This window comes from Labrus mixtus, chromosome 7 (assembly GCF_963584025.1).
Source record: "Labrus mixtus chromosome 7, fLabMix1.1, whole genome shotgun sequence".
NCBI classification, from domain to species: domain Eukaryota; kingdom Metazoa; phylum Chordata; class Actinopteri; order Labriformes; family Labridae; genus Labrus; species Labrus mixtus.
Window position 1 is genome coordinate 24,992,787 of NC_083618.1, and position 21,709 is coordinate 25,014,495.

A 21,709-nucleotide genomic window follows, 5' to 3' on the forward strand; every position below is an offset into this window, starting at 1 on the left:
TGCCAGGAAACGCCCCCACCCTCAACCCCCCGCTCAAACACTGACGGGAGAAGTGGGGTGGGGGCAAGAGAGGGGGAGGATGAGGGGGGAGGCCCTGGCCCTGACACCTCCACCCACCCGAACCACCACCCAAACGGTTGGAGCAACCATGGCTCTTCTAAAACTCTGCCCACTAACAACAGCAGCAGAATCCCCCCCTCGAGGAGCCACAGTGTACACGCCCCACCTCAGGGACACACCCCCTTTCAGGGCCACCTGGAGGGGGGTGGCGGCCCCCTACAGGACCCAAGGGACCAGCAGGAGAACGTGGTGCTGAGGCGGGGCTTCGTCCCCCGCACAGCTCCAGAGAGGGTGGCCCAGAGGAAGAGCTCCATGGCTCAGCTGCAGCAGTGGGTCAACCAAAGGAGGGGCGTGGCCTCCCAGGAGGACCTCCACAGGTACGTCAGACAGCTGTTCTCTGCAGGTGTACAGGGCTGGGACCTGGTACTGATCCTAGCTAACAGGTCATCAGACTTGGACCTGGTACTGATCCTAGCTAACAGGTCATCAGACTGGGACCTGGTCCTGATCTCTTTATAACCCCTCCCTCTTTGTTTTCAGCCCCTCTCGTTATTACCCTGTGGGTCGAGGGGTCCCTGCTGATTATTATGGTTTCCCTGGAGGCCCCCCCTTCATAGAGGACTACCCTCTGTACCCTCCCGGAGTCCGCCCTGACAGCATCTGCACGATGTCTGCAGTGGGGGGTTACGACCGCCGCTGGACCGTGGAGGAGAAGCGTCACTCTCTGAGGGACGGCCCCCACCAGCTGTACGGACCCCCCATGTCCCGGGACTCATGGGGGCCACAGTACTATGGAGGGATGGAGACGTCTATGAGGCGTCTGTCCATCCAGCCCCGGTCCAGGTCAGTCCCGCGGTCCCCATCCTCTTGTTCGGGGGGACCGTACTCTCCGGTACCACACAGCTTCGCCTCGCCAGCTCGATCGCCGTCCGCCCGCTTCGACCGATTCCAGGGCAGGATGAGGGACGACGTGATCTATGCTGATCCATCTGTGTACGGTCTGAGGAGGTCACTGAGCTCCCCCAAGGTGAGAGAATGTGTGTGTGTGTGTGTGTGTGTGTGTGTGTGTGTGTTTTCTGATCAGTTACATAATTTGATGGTTTCACTTCCATCATAATGAGATTTTCCAAACGTCGGTCTGAGAGATGAATGTTCTGTTTTCATGCTCACCTCAAGCTGTGTCCTAACAGCGAGCCAGCGGCGCCCAACTAACCCTCTGTTATCAAGAGTTCATGGACCATATGGGGGACTGAAGAGGCCAACATGACAACCTTTAACCCCTGACTCCTGTACAAAGCAGAGATCAACACTCCCCATGTCTCATCAAGAGAACCATCGCTGTTACCTTGAGATGACAAGATAGCGAAGTAGAGACCAGATGTGATCGTTATCACACTCAATCACACTCGTTGATTGGTGGACTGGTAGAAAACAGGAAACAGAATTAAATAAATACGGTCAGTAACGACAGCAGCGCCCTGAGTACTGGACGTGATGAACGCTGGCTCGCTCAGTTAGGACACGGTGCTCTTCTTCTAACTACTTTCATTCATGCTTTCCTCTATTCTTCCCTTCCTTCTGTCAATGTAACAATGTAAATTTCCCCGTTGTGGGATAAATAAAGGATTATCTTATCTTATCTTATCTATCTTTCCTTGTGTCCTTCCCTCCTTCCTTCAGTATGACTACCCTGGAAACAGGAGGTCCTTAAGCCAAGGATTATACTACAACTACCCCGTCTCCCCCTCCATCCACAGTAAAATGGTATGTGCCGCTGATGTGATGTCATAGAGGTCACACTAGGATCAGACACACACACAAAATAGACACACAAATAAACACACACACACGCACACACACAAACACACACACACACACACACACACACACACACACACACACACACACACACACACACACACACACACACACAAACACACACACACATGGACACACTGTAGCTGTGGCACTTAAAGCAGCAGTCTGTGAATCTGTCTGTCCTCACCTGTCCTCACCTGTCCTCACCTGTCCTCAACTGTCCTCACCTGTCCTCACCTGTCCCTAACACTCTGAGACTGCTCTGCGTGTGTGTGTGTGAGATTTGACACTGGATCATCAGAACATCGTGCAGTACTTAAGCAGACTTGTAGCTACAGATTAAGACTTTGAAGAAAAGCTTTAGTGAGGGACTAAACCAACTGACTCTGTTCTCTAGCTAGTGGAGTCGCCCCCTGCTGGACATCAGAGAGAAGGCGGGTTTAAGACTCTTCTGTACTGATTAAACTTCACTCTTTGTCCACTTCTTGTAGAAAGTAAACGGTAAACACTCGAGTTAAGAATCTAGCTTCGTCTTCAAACTCGATCTCTGCTCTCATTGGTCACTTAATGAAACCGTCTCCAGTAGCAGAGACTTTTCCAGAGAGTGCCCAGAGGATCCAGATGTTGGTTTGAGAGTGTGTGGAGCTAATTGGTGACGAGCTGTAGCTCTGCCGTGTGATTGGTCCACTGCTTGTGGTTCTTTGCTCTATAAGCCTTCTATCCATACATCATGTGTCTGTTTCCATGTGTCACTGCTGCTGATTGGCTCAGGAGGACATGTTAGACCTACAGCTGCAACGCAACCTGGATTACTTAGACCAGCAGGTAACAGGACACACCCCCGTCAACTGTTTCACCATCACACACCCGTCAACTGTTTCACACCATCACACACCCGTCAGCTGTTTCACACCATCACACCCCTGTTAACTGTTTCACCATCACACACTCGTCAACTGTTTCACCATCACACACCCGTCAACTGTTTCACCATCACACACTCGTCAACTGTTTCACACCATCACACACTCGTTAACTGTTTCACCATCACACACTCGTCAGCTGTTTCACCATCACACACCCGTCAGCTGTTTCACACCATCACACACCCGTCAACTGTTTCACACCATCACACACTCGTCAACTGTTTCACCATCACACACACCTGTCAACTGTTTCATACCATCACACACCCGTCAACCGTTTCACCATCACACACACCCGTCAACTGTTTCACACCATCACACACCCGTCAACTGTTTCACCATCACACACCCGTTAACTGTTTCACCATCACACACCTGTCAACTGTTTCACCATCACACACCCGTTAACTGTTTCATACCATCACACACTCGTCAGCTGTTTCACCATCACACACCCGTTAACTGTTTAACACCATCACACACACTCGTCAACTGTTTCACCATCACACACTTGCCAACTGTTTCACCATCACACACCCGTCAACTGTTTCACCATCACACACTCGTCAGCTGTTTCACCATCACACACCCGTTAACTGTTTAACACCATCACACACACTCGCCAACTGTTTCACCATCACACACTTGCCAACTGTTTCACCATCACACACTCGTCAACTGTTTCACCATCACACACCCGTCAACTGTTTCACCATCACACACCCATCAACTGTTTCACCATCACACACCCGTCAACTGTTTCACACCATCACACACCCGTCAACTGTTTCACCATCACACACTCGTCAACTGTTTCACCATCACACACCCGTTAACTGTTTCACCATCACACACCCGTCAACTGTTTCACCATCACACACCCGTCAACTGTTTCATCATCACACACCCGTCAACTGTTTCACACCATCACACACCCGTCAACTGTTTCACCATCACACACTCGTCAACTGTTTCACCATCACACACCCGTCAACTGTTTCACCATCACACACTCGTCAACTGTTTCACCATCACACACCCGTTAACTGTTTCACCATCACACACTCGTCAACTGTTTCACCATCACACACCCGTCAACTGTTTCACCATCACACACTCGTCAGCTGTTTCACCATCACACACCCGTCAACTGTTTCACACCATCACACACCCGTTAACTGTTTCACCATCACACACCCGTCAACTGTTTCACCATCACACACTCGTCAGCTGTTTCACCATCACACACCCGTCAGCTGTTTCACACCATCACACACCCGTCAGCTGTTTCACACCATCACACACACGTCAACTGTTTCACACCATCACACACCCGTCAACTGTTTCACCATCACACACTCGTCAGCTGTTTCACCATCACACACCCGTCAACTGTTTCACACCATCACACACCCGTCAACTGTTTCACCATCACACACACCTGTCAACTGTTTCACACCATCACACACCCGTCAGCTGTTTCACACCATCACACACTCGTCAACTGTTTCACCATCACACACACCCGTCAACTGTTTCACCATCACACACCCGTCAACTGTTTCACCATCACACACCCGTTAACTGTTTCACACCATCACACACCCGTCAGCTGTTTCACACCATCACACACTCGTCAACTGTTTCACCATCACACACACCCGTCAACTGTTTCACCATCACACACCCGTCAACTGTTTCACCATCACACACCCGTTAACTGTTTAACACCATCACACACACTCGTCAGCTGTTTCACCATCACACACCCGTTAACTGTTTAACACCATCACACACACCCGTCAACTGTTTCACCATCACACACCCGTCAACTGTTTCACCATCACACACTTGCCAACTGTTTCACCATCACACACCCGTCAACTGTTTCACCATCACACACTCGTCAGCTGTTTCACCATCACACACCCGTTAACTGTTTAACACCATCACACACACTCGTCAACTGTTTCACCATCACACACTTGCCAACTGTTACACCATCACACACTCGTCAACTGTTTCACCATCACACACACCCGTCAACTGTTTCACCATCACACACCCGTCAACTGTTTCACCATCACACACCCGTCAACTGTTTCACCATCACACACCCGTCAGCTGTTTCACACCATCACACACACGTCAACTGTTTCACCATCACACACTCCTCAGCTGTTTCACCATCACACACCCGTTAACTGTTTAACACCATCACACACACTCGTCAACTGTTTCACCATCACACACTTGCCAACTGTTACACCATCACACACTCGTCAACTGTTTCACCATCACACACACCCGTCAACTGTTTCACCATCACACACCCGTCAACTGTTTCACCATCACACACCCGTTAACTGTTTCACACCATCACACACTCGTCAACTGTTTCACCATCACACACTCGTCAGCTGTTTCACCATCACACACCCGTTAACTGTTTAACACCATCACACACACTCGTCAACTGTTTCACCATCACACACTTGCCAACTGTTTCACCATCACACACCCGTCAACTGTTTCACAATCACACACCCGTCAACTGTTTCACACCATCACACACCCGTCAACTGTTTCACCATCACACACTCGTCAACTGTTTCACCATCACACACACCCGTTAACTGTTTCACCATCACACACCCGTCAACTGTTTCACCATCACACACCCGTCAACTGTTTCACCATCACACACCCGTCAACTGTTTCACCATCACACACTTGTCAACTGTTTCACACCATCACACACCCGTCAACTGTTTCACACCATCACACACTCGTCAACTGTTTCACCATCACACACTTGCCAACTGTTTCACCATCACACACACCCGTCAACTGTTTCACACCATCACACACCCGTCAACTGTTTAACACCATCACACACCCGTCAACTGTTTCACCATCACACACTTGCCAACTGTTTCACCATCACACACTCGTCAACTGTTTTGTACTGTCCTGGTTAACAGGACACACCCACAGACTTGTAACACACCTATCAACAGTCAGTGAGATTCCCAGCCTGCACACCTGGAACACTTCAGCACAAAGTCATTACAGCGTTTAAAGGTTGAATGAGTCCACAGGATGTCCAGGATGCTTTCTTCTTCACTTTCCTTAAAACATGCTCAGGGTTAGGGTCAGTCCTGCTGTTAAATCAGCGTGTTGTCAGGTGTGTGTAATGTGAACTGAATCCTCAGGTTCCCGACGGAAGTCATCTGATAACCAGAATGTTGGAGCGCTCTCCCTCAGCAGCAAAGCTCTGTGTCCAAGTAAGAGAGGGGCGAGCGAGGGAGCAACGGTACAGGGAGGCAGGCTGCAGAGAGAGAGAAAGAGATTCTCTGCTCATCATTATTTTTAACATGAAACTGTGGTCTGAAGTCCAGTCCAGAGTCCATGTGCTGGACTGAGACAGGCTCCGACTAACCCTGATGATCCCAGCCTGCCTCTCTTCTTCAGTCTTTGTGTCGTGTGCATGATGTGGGGACTGTGATCACTGTTTTCTTCGTCTGTAGCTCGCATCACTTTGTGTTTGATTTTGTGAAGGTGTCACATCATCTCTTCATGTCTCTAAGGGTCCACGTAGATCCACCTGCAGCCAGAACCATGATGAGCTGAAGACACATTACACCTAACCCTGCAGACCATCACTGAACCTTTAAAGGACCTATGAGGGCCTCACAGACCCTGATGTCCCTGTTTGCTCACAGTGCAGTCCTAAATTAATGCTGAGAAGGGCCGTCTCAAGGATCTGAAAGCCATGGCCAACCCTGATATCACTATAACCACACCTCCACTACATTAACGAGTTAATGATCAACACTGTCTAAAAGAAGGAGGACGGTGTGGGAGATGAGTCAGTCCATCACAAATTGCAGACAAAATGACTAAATTACCAAATTGGCAACTTTTTGCTCCTGAATGTGGTCCAGACAGTTTGAGGGAGTTTGTCTGAGATTATTTGATCTTAAAAAACAATAAATGACCCAACACTGGGTTTCTGAAACTTCTACTCTTGCCATGGGGTATTATTCTTGTTTGTGAATCCTACTAAAGTTTAAAACGATGGTATGGTGACTCTGACTTTGTCTATAATAACATAATAATAAGGTAGTAAGGGCCCCTCCTCCATTCTTCCTCCTCTATGACGCCCCCTGGTGGTCTGTGGAGGTCCTGACATGTTTGGACCCTAGCAGACATGAGCAGATGAGATTGTTGTTTCTGTGCTCTAGTGACATATCCACTGTGGACCAAAGGTTCCAGGAAGCACAGGAGTAGGTTCTGTGTGTAATCATGAGCTGGTTGGGATGTCTGATTGGAGCCTCATCACCTCTGAGACACTGGTCAGGTGATGATGGAGCTCACAAGCTATGGGGGGGGGGGGGGGGGGTGGTCATCATTTCAGCCCACAGCAGGAGGACTTAAACGAGGGTCTCAGCCAATCCAAAGTGAATGTGTGATGTTTTAAATATGAGGACACACGATGCAGAGGTCCACTATCTGAATGAGTTATTATAGGAGATCTAGTCAGACATGTTGTTTGAGGACGCTGTGTGTGAAAAGGTTCATGTCTGCTTCCTTCACGGCTGCGTCTCAATCTATCAGACAGACGGGCGTTTAGGGTTAGACATCACATGAGTCACATGAGCTTTGTTGTGATGGGCCATCTTCAGTTTTGTAGATTTCTGCGTCAGCGTTCAGGTTTACGTCTTATATCCTCCGTTATTATCGTCTCCTTCTTCCCACAGAAAGCAGACAGACGTCAAACTAACCGGACAATTTATGCGGATTGTTATGATCACAGTTAGTCCTCCAGAGTCTGTGATCAGAGCTGTATCCATAGCAACCGCCTGCTTTTCTTAGTAACGGTTTGTTCCTAACCATGGTGATCCCTTGAGGGACGGCAGACTGTTGCTGTGGGTAATCGACCAATCAGAGACCAATAAAAGAGAGATAGAAACCCTCCACCAGACAAACCCTCACTCTCCATGTAGCGTCCGTTTGACCACCAAACAAACACCTCCAGTTCATCACTGTTCATCCTGCAGAGTCGAGGACTCAGTGGATGTTTGGTGGAAACTGGACGTCACGTATCTGTTGATGCTTCCATCTCCTGACACACATATTTCTGATTCTTCCTTCTGGGACATGAAGCTTGGAGCTTCTGAGATGTTTCAGGTTCACAGAAACAAACCTAACCCTCCTCAGAGTCTTCTTGTGTGATTGTTAGCAGATGTTTGAATAATGGTAATGACCCGACATCTGCTGCAGAACAGGAGAAACCTGTGATCACAACAATGATCACTCAGTTCATTGAGACAGACTCCTTCCTTTGTTGGCAGAGGTTCCTTTATAATGAATGAAGCTACACATTCCCAGAAGGAAGACCAACATCAGAGAGCTGTGCTATCATCGGAGCAGTCAATCTGTCGCTACTGAACCTTAATCATTCTTTGTTTTCACAGGTGCCTCCGTTCCATGACGTCTACAGAGGAGAGCTTCACCCAACGCTAAAGCTCAACGAGATAGAAACCAGCGTAAGAGAGGCCGCCAATCAGAACACACCAACACTGATTAACCCAACACACTGTTTGACCTCACTGACAGCTGAAAAAGAAGAAAGATGGAAGTTTAAACAGCAGCAGATGAAGACATATCTGTGTGTTTAGTGTGTAAGCATGCAGCCACACTGATTGATTGTTTGACCCAGGGTCTCGTCTCTTACCGTCTCATATAGAAACTCCTGGGTCGACTGTGTGAGCAGAGCCGGAGCCTTAAAGACCACGAGGCTGTGGTCCACAGACTGAGGATGGACAAGGTAACTCTCCTAGACTTCACCTCATTAATGCTGTTAACAAAGAAGTCATCTGTGCTTTAATACAACCTTTAAGACAAATGGTGTCACAGCCAGCAGAGCCAATCAGAGGCTTAGCGGGATATCTCCCTGAGGCCCGCTTTGAAGCCTCATCTGAATGAGTCCACGTCTCAACCTCCTAACTCCAACCCTACCACGTTAAATATTAAAGACAAAACAGAATAATACAAACCTGCAGTCCTTCAGTCGTCCACATGGCTAAAAAGTGGTCATTAAAGAAAAAAAGGAGTCCCATTCTCACCTTAAGCATAAACATGTGGGGGCGTGGCCTCTTGGACTGACAGGTGGGCGTGTTGTAGCTATTTGTCGATGAGGTTTAAGCCACGCCTTAGCTCCACCTCTTTACCTGTTTCTAGATCGATCCAAAGTAAGGAAGTGTCAGCATTTCCAACATGGCGACCTCCATCAATGGGCTTCATAACTCCTCCAATCACTGATGACATCACTGACGACATCACTCTTCGTCCATGTTTTAAGCCTTTTATAAAAACTTCAATGAACGTTTCCGTTTTTCCTTGTTGTTCCCAGGACAGCCTGGAGGAGGCGCTGGTGGTGACTCATCAGGAAATGGAGCTGTATCACAACCAACCTTTGGCCATGGAGAAGCTACGGTACAAAAAGGAAACCCTGCAGAACCAGCTCATCAACATCCGAGGAGAGCTCTCGCAGGCCTCCAGTGTAAGAGTCCACGTGTTCACCATCCAACCTGTGATCAAAATGAAACTGTTGTTTTCATCTCTTCACCCTGAAAGTTTTACAGTGCGATGGGCTCAAACTTAAATCTAGCTGCTTTGCCTCGTGAGTCAGGGAGGAGGGACTGCATCTAAACTTATTTTACTGTTTGTATTAGTAAGGTGGCTGATAAGGGCAACTGAGGGCAAATAACGTGCACTGGAGAAAAAGAGCAGCTTATTCAGGAGTGGTATTAACTCAAAAACAGATGTGAAGTGTCCAAAACAAATGCAACCACAAGTGCTGCAAAAAGCTAAAACAACTGCATGAACATCGTATTAAACATAACAGTTATCAGCCCATCAGACACCCGTTCTCAAAGCTGGGGGGGGGGGGGGGTTGTACATTGAACATAATGACATGGATTAATTTGGTGCCCGGACCATACCCCCCGCCAGCCTTATAACTCCAACCTCCAGGTGGTCCAGAGTCCCAATGTTTACCCTCCCCCTTAACCCGACCCCGAGCTCAGTTAGCCCTGCAACTAGCTCTAGCGGCTAGCCCAACAGAACCTCCCTCAGCTCTCTCATCCCCGCTGTCAGAGTCCAGACCACAGTCGCTTTCAATGTTATACTTCTTTCCCCTTCAAACAAATGTTCACTTCTTCTTCTCCCGTCAGTATTAAACCGTTCCACTGAGTGCCCCCGACAGGTCTAGGGCACTTCTGTTAAAGATTGGATTTTCAGCGTTTGTCTTAATGCTGTTTTTCTGTCGGCTTTCTCAGTGCCTTCCTTTCACCTGCAGCGCCTTTTAATCGTTGCATTTGACTTACATCTGCTTTCGATTGAATATGGGTTCTGATATTGTTCCGCTTCGCTGCCCGTTTTAAAACACTCCAATCCAATGGAATAGAATAATCGTTATTTTAGTTCAGGTTAGTTTCAGTTTTATCCTGAATCTTTGGTCTGAACTGGACTTCACTCTAACTCCCCGTACTCCTTTGCATCAATCTTAGAAAACCGGTTTGGTATTTGAGAAATCATCAGATGTCAGCCTGAAATATAAAAAGGTTGTAATGAGAGCCTCACTTTGGAGCTTCTGTTTACCTGTGTGTTGTGTTTGTGTTGGCGCCTCCTTCAGGCTTTAACCACCACTCGTATGGAGTTTGAAGCGTTGGAGGACGAGGCCAGCGCCATTCATGGAGACCTGTGGGAGCAGCTGAATGCAGGAGGACAGGTAGAGGTAACACTCAGTGTGTTTATATGAAGTTAGAAAAAGTGGGCTTTAAATTTAGCTGATCGTAGCTGAAGTGGGACTAACACATTAGAACCATTAGATGGACTTCACTGTGCATGTTTTTAACGGGTTATGTGGCATGATTTCAAAGAAAAGCTTGTTTCGCATGTTGAAGAAGAAGGGTGTTCTGCATGATTTGCTTGTGTAATACATTTCATGGTGAGAGAAACTCCAACAGACCTGTCCGACATACCACCGATGTTATGGGGTCACTAAAGGGGTGCTTTGGACTGAATCCTGATGGATCTGTCCCTCATGAATAAGAACTGTTCTGAGGCTCTCTTTGTCTTCAATGGACGGCCCCAGAGGACGATTGTTTCCGTTCCATGTAGGGAGGCTTTCTTAGTACAGCAGGAAAAATGAGCGTGATTCATGGATGAAGTGAAGGAACAGGAAACAAGGTCCCCAGCTTTGTTTTTGACTTTAGCTAGCTGCATTTGCTAGTCAAACAGCTTTTTACAGTTTTCAGGATTTTTCTGAATCTGTGAACTCCCGTGAGTCAACTCGTTGAGGCATTAAATCCTGTAGGTCATTTGGTATCTTTATGTATTGGACAGGGACTTGAACCCTTTACACTGTTCAATAGATGGTAGTTCACCTCCTCTCTCTACATTAACTCCGTTTGCAGAGTGAGCTGGTTCGTCGGCACATCCAGAAAGAGTTTTGGCGTGTGCAGGACGTGTTAGAGGGACTGCACAAGAACAACTCGTCCAGAGGAACAGACACAGCCAAGCACAGAGGTAGCACACACCTGAGCAGGTGGAAGATGTGTGTCTGCTTTCTCATATCTGTATTCAAAATATCTCTCTCCTCCACAGTGGCCGGCGGTGCAACAGGCTCCTTTAGCACCAATAGTCCAGCCAGTCCCCTGAGCTCAGTAAGCCTCACCAGCCCGCTCAGCCCCTTCTCCCCCGTGCCCGGCTCCCAGGCCTCCCCCACCAAACAGCTGGGCCCGGAGGTAAGTACCGGACACCCCCAGCTGGGGACCAACCCCCCTCCAAAACCTGCTACAAGCCTGTGTTCAGACTGTAGAGCCGATCCCAGAAATCAGAAAACATCAAACCTTAAACCCCGCCCACTGTCCTGTACACTGCCTTACTTTAGGACAGACCCTCTGCATCACTGTGGACCCCCCATTGACACAGACCCTCTGTATCACTGTGGACCCCCCAGTAATACAGACCCTCTGCATCACTGTGGACCCCCTATTGACACAGACCCTCTGCATCAGAGCAGACCCCCCAGTTACACAGACCCTCTGCATCAGAGCAGACCCCCCAGTTACACAAACCCTCTGCACACAGAACATATAAAATACTACCCGTATGAAAGCCCTGAACACAACGTTCCCCCGCTCAGCCTCACTCTCCAGGAGGTCAGGGAGCATTTTAGTAGACTAGACCCTGTGGTCGAGGAGGCAGACCCAAACATGACCAGCAGAGACCACACCTGTGTACTCCAGGTACAGTGTCAGGACTCAACCAATCAGCATTTAGATAGAGTCCAAGCCCTCTCTGACCTTCAGGACGTGAGCTCTTTAAACTCAGATGTTTGCGACAGAGACATAAAGATTGGTGTGAGAAAAGAGGTCTATCCAGAGACCCTAACGTGTCCCCTCTCAGGACAAAACCCGTTTAACAGACGTTTCTCTTTACCTGAATGTCAGCTCCTGCTCCTCCACGACTCCTATCACACTGATATTATATCTCTACCCTACAGCCCCCCGTCCTCGTGTTGTAGGAGCGTCAGCCCTCATCAGCTGGATCATTGGCTGCCATGTCCAGCTGGTGAAGCTGCTGCACCTCCACAGCTCTGTCACCACGTAGAGACCCATCTTTAAAGAGAATATACTGCTTAAGATGTCTCCTAATGCTACCGCTAACTAACCTTCTGCCACCAGTTAGGCTCCACCCACAAAACACGTCATCACTGTGTACAAAAACAAACATGGTCTTTAGCTGACTCAGCACTTCTGTTGTTCTGAAGGTGGTAGCATCCAGAGACAGTTTGGTGATAACGACCAGTGGAAACACACCGAGTGGTACTGACCTGAAAACGCCGCCATGTTTGAAACTGAAGGTCAGAGTCTGACTCAGCGCTGCAGTAAAATCAGAAAAGCGTTACTCGTTCAGCGCCACTTCCATAGAAGGCTGTGATTGGTGTCTTTTTATTTTACTTTATTTTATTTATATTGAACCAGTTTGGTCCGATTGAGATCAAAAACCTCTTTTTTTAAGGGCGACCTGGCCGAGACAGTCAGCAGCAAAAACACAACGTTACAGACGAAGACACAAAGAGAGACAAAGAAACAAAATACTCTTTACAAAACACTCAATCTTACATTAAAATAGAACCATCTATGATCAAATCTAGGAGTCAGTTGTTAAAATAGTCGAGCCAAAAAATCAACATCCTGTAGAATCTGCTACCATGTCTTTTATTTTAGATTTAAAAACATTTAAGGACACCAGCTCCTTGAGTTTTTAGTCGTTCTGCAGTAGATTCCAGGCTGAGGGTGCAGAATACCCAGAGGACCTTTTCCCAATTTCTGTCCGAGCGTTTGGGACAGAGAGCATAAAGAGGTTCTGAGAAGACAAAGAATACTGTCCGGTACTTCTCTGCATGAGAAAAACACATAGACAGAGAGGAAGCAGACCAAAAATGGCCTTAAAGGTGTACCAGTGGAGGAGCCTACTTGGCGCCACATTGTCGTCTTATTGGTACAGACCAATCTAAAAACAACAGAACAGAAGCTTTAGGACATCAGGGGAAGAGAGGACCGCTGATTCAAAACCAGGCAGTGTGGGGGAGGGGCCAACATGTGGAGCACAGCGTTCAGAGAGATCCGTCACATTTGACCTTAGGACAGTGAGAAGTAACTGATCAGAGGGTCGGAGCGTCCGTAATTAAAATGTGGTTTTAAAAGGTCAGAGAGATAAGATGGAGCCGTTTAAAGGTTTCTTTAATACTAATAAACGCAGAGCAGAGGGAGTCCGTGAAGGGAAGATAAAAACATGAACCCACAGAGGCAGTCCGGTGGTTTTTCATTGTCCTCCGGGTGATTTTCATATCTAACTCCTGACCATGAGCTCCACAGAATCATTCCCATGATGCCTTTCTGCTCTGCTCTTTGCCTGGCTTGTTATCACTCCTCCTGATGCTCAGCACTCTCTCTTCCTCCTCTCCTTTCCTTTCTCCTTTCTCCCTCCTCTCTACCCGTATGGTGGTATCTAGGAAAACGTCCCCCCAAGGCCTCCCCTCCCTAAGTCTTACTACCCTTTGGAGCCCTCCTCCACCTTCCCCCCCTCCATCCCCCCCCTGCCCTTTGACAGCACCGCCTGGCTGCACAGCTTGGGCATCGATGAAGGTTACCTAGACGGTGAAGATGGTCTCTTCAGAAAGGTATTTGGGTGTTTCTGTGCCTGTCCTGCCCTCGCTTCAACCCCCATCCCCGTTTAAATTCATCACTTCAACCTCATGAGCACCAGGAGACCGTTCCTCACTCCACATGTTGTTCATCCATCCAAACCTCCATTTGTCCATCAGCTCCCTCCATCATCCCCCTGATTATCCCTCATAACAGGCTGTACGTGACCTCCCCGTGTTCTCCCTCCAACGCCTTATTCACAGAAACTCTGCCAGCTGCATGTTCAAACATTAAGTGTGTGTTTCTTTAACTACGCTCTGACTTCTGCTTCCTTGGGAGTTCTCCACTCTCCATGTGTCTACATGTCTAGCTTCTCTGTAGTGACACAAATTTAAATTCAGACTAGTCGACTAGTCTAGTTTAATTCTGCAGGTATAAAATGTCCAATTGGTTAGCAGAGTGTGGCTAACGTTAGCAGTGCTAGCTCCACCAGCGCTCAGTCGTCCCTGCAGGTTAAACGTGGTCGATATCCCAGTTTAACCAGACACAGCTTACATACAGCTTTATATCCATGTTATAGATCTAAACACTGACAAACAGCTCTGCTCTTTTTTTACTGTGCTTGTTTACATCCGGGTAGTATAGCGAGCAGAGCAGGCCCATTAACCAGAGCGTTACAATTTACAAACAGCATTAGCCCATCCTAGCTGACTAATCATTCTAATGCTAATGGTTAGCATCCCGTCCTGTACCTGGATGGTCTCTGTAAAACATGCTGGTGTGATCAGCTCTGTGTGTTTCTATATTCTTGGTTCAGTCCTGTGGCTGGAGACAGTCATGCATAATGGGATGCATGATGGGAAATGATTTCAGTTTTCTGTCTCACAGTTTGGAGAACAGATCATGGGTGATGTGCAGGAGCAGCTCCAGGACCGACAGTCCAGCGTGAACAAAGGTAGGACAGAAGCTTCAGGTAATCTGTGATTGACCTCCTGATCACTTATCAGTTGATTATGATCCAGAAAATAACTCAAAAGGCTGGAGAGAGACTTGCCTTTAACTCCACCTGCATGTGCACCAGAGATATAGTATGAAACAGTATCCTTAGTGACAACCGAAAGACATTTTCACATCTACTCCTGATGGGGGGGGGGTTCCTGAGGTAAGACGTTAGCGGACAAAGAAACAGAATCCTCCATATGACTCTATAATGAGAATATGTGTCTTTCTATCAATGCTACGTGTAGTTGAACAGAAACTCAATCTGAACTAAAGAGTGGAGAAGAACATACTGGAGAACAGGAAACATAATGCAGCAGGTTCATTAGAGCACAGAGATGGTAGAGGTGGCGTGCAGACAGTCTATGGTCGTGCAGCAATCAAAGGGCATAAACGTCACCACCCCCCTCCCACTCACTCCAGGTGAATTCTCCTGATTATATCCTGCTTCGTTCTCACATCAGCTCACTCTGACTTTCTGTAAAGTTAGGGTTAGGATTCTGCTGCCTTTATTATCATTGGTTATCATTCAGTTTCTGTTGTTAATTAATAATCTTGTGTCTTTGCCAGTCGGTATCGTTCCTCCAAGAACTAAATCACCGACAGACGAGTCACACATGGGACCAGCTCGAGCTTCTCGGTATAACAGCCGAGCACAGAACGGAATCTCCAGGGTAAGAACTCAACTTTAATAGTCAAATCAAAGCTAGCAAACCACCCAAAGAGTGAAGAATCCAAGAGTCTGGTTCTGATCCAGGTTCTGATGGTGTTTTTAACAGTTGCTGGTTCTGATGCTTTTTAAAATGATTTCTGTTTTAAAGGTCAGAGTGTAAATGTGCTGCTGGCTCTCTTGGTTAGAGGGGGAGGAGCTGCTGGCTCTAATGGTTAGAGGGAGAGGAGCTGCTGGCTCTAATGGTCAGAGGGGGAGGAGCTGCTGGCTCTAATGGTTAGAGGGGGAGGAGCTGCTGGCTCTCTTGGTTAGAGGGGGAGGAGCTGCTGGCTCTCATGGTTAGAGGGGGAGGAGCTGCTGGCTCTCGTGGTTAGAGGGGGAGGAGCTGCTGGCTCTCGTGGTTAGAGGGGGAGGAGCTGCTGGCTCTAATGGTTAGAGGGGGAGGAGCTGCTGGCTCTCGTGGTTAGTGGGGGAGGAGCTGCTGGCTCTAATGGTTAGAGGGGGAGGAGCTGCTGGCTCTCGTGGTTAGAGGGGGAGGAGCTGCTGGCTCTTGTGGATAGTGGGGGAGGAGCTGCTGGCTCTAATGGTTAGAGGGGGAAGAGCTGCTGGCTCTCGTGGTTAGAGGGGGAGGAGCTGCTGGCTCTTGTGGATAGTGGGGGAGGAGCTGCTGGCTCTAATGGTTAGAGGGGGAAGAGCTGCTGGCTCTAATGGTTAGAGGGGGAGGAGCTACTAGCTCTCGTGGTTAGAGAGGGAGGTACTGCTGGCTCTAATGGTTAGAGGGGGAGGAGCTGCTGGCTCTCGTGGTTAGAGGTGGAGGAGCTGCTGGCTCTAATGGTTAGGGGTGGAGGAGTTGCTGGCTCTCGTGGTTAGTGGGGGAGGAGCTGCTGGCTCTAATGGTTAGAGGGGGAGGAGCTGCTGGCTCTCGTGGTTAGAGGGGGAGGAGCTGCTGGCTCTCGTGGTTAGAGGGGGAGGAGCTGCTGGCTCTCGTGGTTAGAGGGGGAGGAGCTGCTGGCTCTCGTGGATAGTGGGGGAGGAGCTGCTGGCTCTAATGGTTAGAGGGGGAGGAGCTGCTGGCTCTCATGGTTAGAGAGGGAGGAGCTGCTGTAATGTAATAATCCCGTTGATTGTGAACATGATGCTAAACTTGTTAAATATCCAATGACGACTGTCCCCTCCCCTCGTATGTCACAGGAGCGTCCAAAGAGCGCCGTGTTCACTGCCGAGGTCAAATCCAAGATGAGCGTGGAGGAGCAGAACGAGCGAATCAGACGGAACCAGAGCAGCTCTGTGAGGGACAAGAGGCGGAGCCTTAACCTGTCAGGTGGCCAGTCTCCAGCCAACTACAAAGTGGTACGATCCACTATCTGAACCTGGTCTGGGTCCTGCATGTCCCCCCCCTTTCCCCCCCTCCCCTCTCTGGTTTGCTTTCTACACAGGCCAAATGATGTAGGCCTCCCATTGGCTCTGCCCCTGCTGCCCATTAAAAAGGGAGTGACACTGTGCCTCTTTGCATACTAATGAGGCACCTCCTACAAAGCATTATGGGTGCAAACCTCTGTTTCCAGCCCTTAAAACTCATCTCTCTGTTCCTCTGACACCCGGGTCCTTTGAAGTCGGGAGAAAGTTTACTCCTCTGTGGAGTGATTTAGCACAAACACAAATACACACTTTTAGTACCTGCACTGTGTGTGTCTGCAGATTCGACGGCGGTTGACAGCCCACGAGATCGACATCAAAGACTTGGAGGCGGCGGTTCGAGGTCAGGGTCTGGAGTCGCCTCGGGAGGAAATCGCACGCCTGAGACGGCTGCGGATGGAACCGGAACACTACGAGCTGGACATCGGCAAGGGGGTAAGATCAGTGAGCTGCAGCATCACTCTGTGAATGTTTCTCTGTCACATGTTGTTTCTATGTCTGTTTGTGCACACGGCCTCCGTCTGTGTGAATCTATCTTCATGTATAGTCGTCATGTTTGTTGTAGCTGATGGCTCCTGATAAAGTCCTGATCCCGGAGCGCTACCTAGACGTGGAGGACGACACTCCTCTGAGCCCCGAGGAGCAGAAGGAGAAGCAGAAGAAGCTGGAGAGGATAAAGACGCTCATCGCCAAATCAAAGTCCGTTTATTTCAGAGTGTTCTCATATTAAATACCAAACTCTCCTCCAGAACAATCCTGCTACCTGTCTGTCCCTGAACTGTTTCTAATGTCACACTGTTTTCAATCAAATTCTGAAGTTTTAAACTTGATTTACAAAGATGGCGGTGAAAACACGTTGCTGGTGAAGACCTCAAAATGTAGCAAAAAAAAAGATCAAATCTGAATTTGAAACGAATCCATAAATTATAGAAGTTAATATTTAAATGTGAAGACTGACTTTTAGTTCATTCATAAGAAAAAGAAGTCAGACGACCTGATCTTAGAGGTTTTTAATTTAACGTGAAGACAAATCATGGAGAAGAAAACATCACGTTCTTTAATCTGCGTTATTATTTTAGAAATCTGGTCCTAAAGTAACTCAGTCAGATCTGACTCAAACACAGAAAATGTATTTTTATGAGACAAACTGTGTTTTTAAAAAAAAAAGCTTTTTATAGGCCATCACAGACACGATGAAACCTGTGAAAGTGATGGCGTGCTTTCCTCCGTTTAACGGAGTTTCCATCTGAAAGACTTAAATATAAAGAGGTGAAGGTCTGCTGGATTTATATCTGCTCATTTTAGCATTAAAACACATCTTATAAACAATCAGTTCAAACCATCATTAACTTAAACAACTTGATCTCTCTTTATGCAGATGATATTGTATTCTCTCTGAAATATCAGTGAGGTTGTCAAAACTATCAATAATGACACGCTCTGTTATTTTAATCAAAAAGTACCAAACCTTTAAAACATCTATTCCATGAGACAGGGAAATTGATTGCAGTATTACTCCTGCAAGGGTTTAATTACATTTGTGTAGGAGTTTGTCTGCAATCAATTTTCTGATGATTAATAACAGGAAATTACCAAATATTGGACGTGTAGAACTTCTATTTTTGTTGCCGTGGTAACAAATAAATATATGTATTTGATTTTATCTAGAATCACATTAAATAAAAAAAAACCCAGATATAGTTACAACCCTAAGTATCATAACCCTTAAAGGGATACTTCACCCGTTGAAACATGAATCTGTATTGACATTGGGTCATATATGTAGTATATGCCAGTGCCCGGCGGCCAGCGGCCGCAGCATCCAAAACACAAGACCGGCCTGTCGGCAGCAGCCATCTCACCGCTATATTTATATTATTTTGCCATTATCAGCTTTCTCCATAGAGCCTGTTAGCATAGCTTTCAAGCAATATGGCGGACGTTAAGTTTCGATTCTGGGAGTGAGTTCCCACCCACTGATCTGTGATTGGTCTGTAGCTTCAGTGGTCGAAAATATGAGGAACTAGCATTGTAGTTTCACCCTGCTAACCGCAACAGCTTCCAGTGACGCAAAAATCGTCATTTTACAAAGATTTCCCATCTCAGGGGAAAATGAGGGTGGGATGCACGACCATTCAAAAATACTACCAGGTTTCTAATGATACAAAGCTTAATGCAAATGGGTGAAGTATCCCTTTAATTATAACCTTAATAAACTCTCTCTCTCTGTTTCTGTCTGTATCTCGGCCTCTCCTCCATCCTCCCTCCATCAGTCTGCAGAACATGGTTCCTGTGCTGGACGGTCCCGTGGAGGGTGTAGCTCCCGTTACCTCCCAGCAGCAGCTGCAGGAGCAGGAGAAGAGAATCGAAATCTCCTGCGCTCTGGCTGCTGAGGCGTCTCGCCGAAGCCGCATTCTGTCTGGTGAGGACTCTCTCCACTGGTGCAGGGACACCATGGGCATGCACTGACCCTGCACCGCTAACATCTGCTAACAGCTGCTAACTGCTAACTGCATGTTAACTACTGCCAACTGCTGCTAACTGCTAACTTTTGCTAACTACTGCTAACAGCTGCTAACTACTTCCAGTTGCTGCTAACTGTTGCTAACCACTGCTTACTGCTGCTGACCAATGCTAACTACTGCTAATTGCTCTGATGCTCTACTTTGTGATTTTAAATCCAAACTGTGCCAAAGACAGGCCGATTAAAATGTTTATAAATGATTATTTTAGCATTGCATCCTCACAGACTTTCATGGAGGGAATTCATTGACAAACTTTACTTTTCAGGTACTTTTTGTTGACTTGGCTGTTCTTCTTGTTGGTTATGAAACATTTGACACACCAGCTGTTCTGCTGTGATCAGAGGATTGTGTGACGTGAAGAGTCTGACAGGACCTGATCATAAACAGTGACACAAACAGACCGCTTTACAAGTGTCATGACTTTAAAGAGGCGGAGCTTGTTTGGCTTCCTTGTGATTTGATTGGCTCCTTTCTCCTTGTTGAATCTCTGACAGAGGAGCTTCTGTAATACCACCTGTGACCCGTGATGTCACCAAATCTCTCAGTACAGGAACGTACTGTTGTTTTTAATGAAAAGGTTGGTCAATGGTCAGATTAAACTGTGTGACGTGAAGCACATCTGGTCCACTAAATGTGCGTGTTTGTTGTGTTTTAAATCTGTGTGAGACCCTTTAAACCATCACGATGGAGGGATTCTGTTGGTGCACTTTTTCACCCACTAAAGGTATGAGTGTAACTGCACTGTCATAAAACAGATAGTGTATTGACATACCCAGCTCGGCTTCAGACAGAGCTCTCTGTCCAACTCTAGTCCGGCTTCTTGCTCGCTCACGCTCTCTTTTCCCATCTTTCTTTCACACTGTGGGATTCTGTATTATGGTTGTAAATCCAGCTTTGACCTGTAGGTGGAGTCTTGGTTTATGCTGGGCATAAAGACAAGGCTTCAGGTAATTGGAATCAGGTGTGATGGAAGCAAACGTCTTTGACCGTGTCAGAGTGTTATTGTGGTTTTGGATTGAACCGCTTCATGTCGTATCCTTATTTCAGGTCCAGGAAACTGTGTTTTGTGGATTATTTTAGTCCTCGTGGAAATAAACAGACTGACGTTTTCCAAAGTGAAGATATCACTTTGGCTGCTTGGGACAGTTTTGGGTTGGTTTAAAGTAGTCACTTTAAAGTGTATTGATCTGAGGTATAAAAACCTTAATGAGGGTTTGGAAAAGAAGGAGTCAGTGTGAACACATAATCCATGAAAACACACAGGTTGCTCTGATTGCTCCCAGTACCTGCAGCTGTGAGCCGGCTCTCGTCTCGTCTGTGAGAGTTTGAAGGTCTCCTGTCAGCTCTGCTGCTGAACTCTCCTCCACTTCAGTCTGTGGTCGTGCTCCAGGAGCTCAGCAGGCGAAGTGTTAGATGTTATTACAGCCAAATTCAGTCTTACCTGCTGGTTGTGCTCAGTCTCAGGTGGACTCTCAGTCTTACCTGCTGGTTGTGCTCAGTCTCAGGTGGACTCTCAGTCTTACCTGCTGGTTGTGCACAGTCTCAGGTGGACTCTCAGTCTTACCTGCTGGTTGTGCACAGTCTCAGGTGGATTCTCAGTCTTACCTGCTGGTTGTGCACAGTCTCAGGTGGACTCTCAGTCTTACCTGCTGGTTGTGCTCAGTCTCAGGTGGATTCTCAGTCTTACCTGCTGGTTGTGCACAGTCTCAGGTGGACTCTAAGCCTTACCTGCTGGTTGTGCTCAGTCTCAGGTGGACTCTCAGTCTTACCTGCTGGTTGTGCTCAGTCTCAGGTGGACTCTCAGTCTTACCTGCTGGTTGTGCACAGTCTCAGGTGGACTCTCAGTCTTACCTGCTGGTTGTGCTCAGTCTCAGGTGGATTCTCAGTCTTACCTGCTGGTTGTGCACAGTCTCAGGTGGACTCTCAGTCTTACCTGCTGGTTGTACTCAGTCTCAAGTGGATTCTCAGTCTTACCTGCTGGTTGTGCACAGTCTCAGGTGGACTGCACAGTCTCACAGGGACATGTATTATCAGGATACATGGCGTCTAGGTAAACCACATGAACAGGTC

At 47.6% G+C, this 21,709-nt stretch overlaps 1 protein-coding gene across 18 annotated transcripts in view; it reads left to right on the forward strand.

Annotated features, from left to right (window-relative positions):
- plekha6 (pleckstrin homology domain containing, family A member 6) overlaps positions 1–21,709 on the forward strand; it is a 65,580-nt gene that overhangs the window by 40,094 nt on the left and 3,777 nt on the right. For 7 of the 18 annotated variants that reach the window (XM_061041750.1, XM_061041747.1, XM_061041744.1 and 4 more), the window contains 18 exons: positions 1–437; positions 601–1,087; positions 1,741–1,824; positions 2,650–2,703; positions 6,020–6,091; positions 8,285–8,356; positions 8,557–8,637; positions 9,223–9,372; positions 10,507–10,608; positions 11,291–11,402; positions 11,481–11,620; positions 13,897–14,064; positions 14,918–14,984; positions 15,599–15,702; positions 16,890–17,048; positions 17,397–17,549; positions 17,680–17,813; positions 19,388–19,536. The exon at positions 1–437 is cut by the window's left edge and continues 136 nt beyond it. In XM_061041750.1, the coding sequence (XP_060897733.1) occupies positions 1–437; positions 601–1,087; positions 1,741–1,824; positions 2,650–2,703; positions 6,020–6,091; positions 8,285–8,356; positions 8,557–8,637; positions 9,223–9,372; positions 10,507–10,608; positions 11,291–11,402; positions 11,481–11,620; positions 13,897–14,064; positions 14,918–14,984; positions 15,599–15,702; positions 16,890–17,048; positions 17,397–17,549; positions 17,680–17,813; positions 19,388–19,536 (2,725 nt within the window). The remainder of the gene's footprint in view (positions 438–600; positions 1,088–1,740; positions 1,825–2,649; positions 2,704–6,019; positions 6,092–8,284; positions 8,357–8,556; positions 8,638–9,222; positions 9,373–10,506; positions 10,609–11,290; positions 11,403–11,480; positions 11,621–13,896; positions 14,065–14,917; positions 14,985–15,598; positions 15,703–16,889; positions 17,049–17,396; positions 17,550–17,679; positions 17,814–19,387; positions 19,537–21,709) is intronic. The other 11 variants (XM_061041745.1, XM_061041761.1, XM_061041756.1 and 8 more) reach the window with 9 other exon arrangements.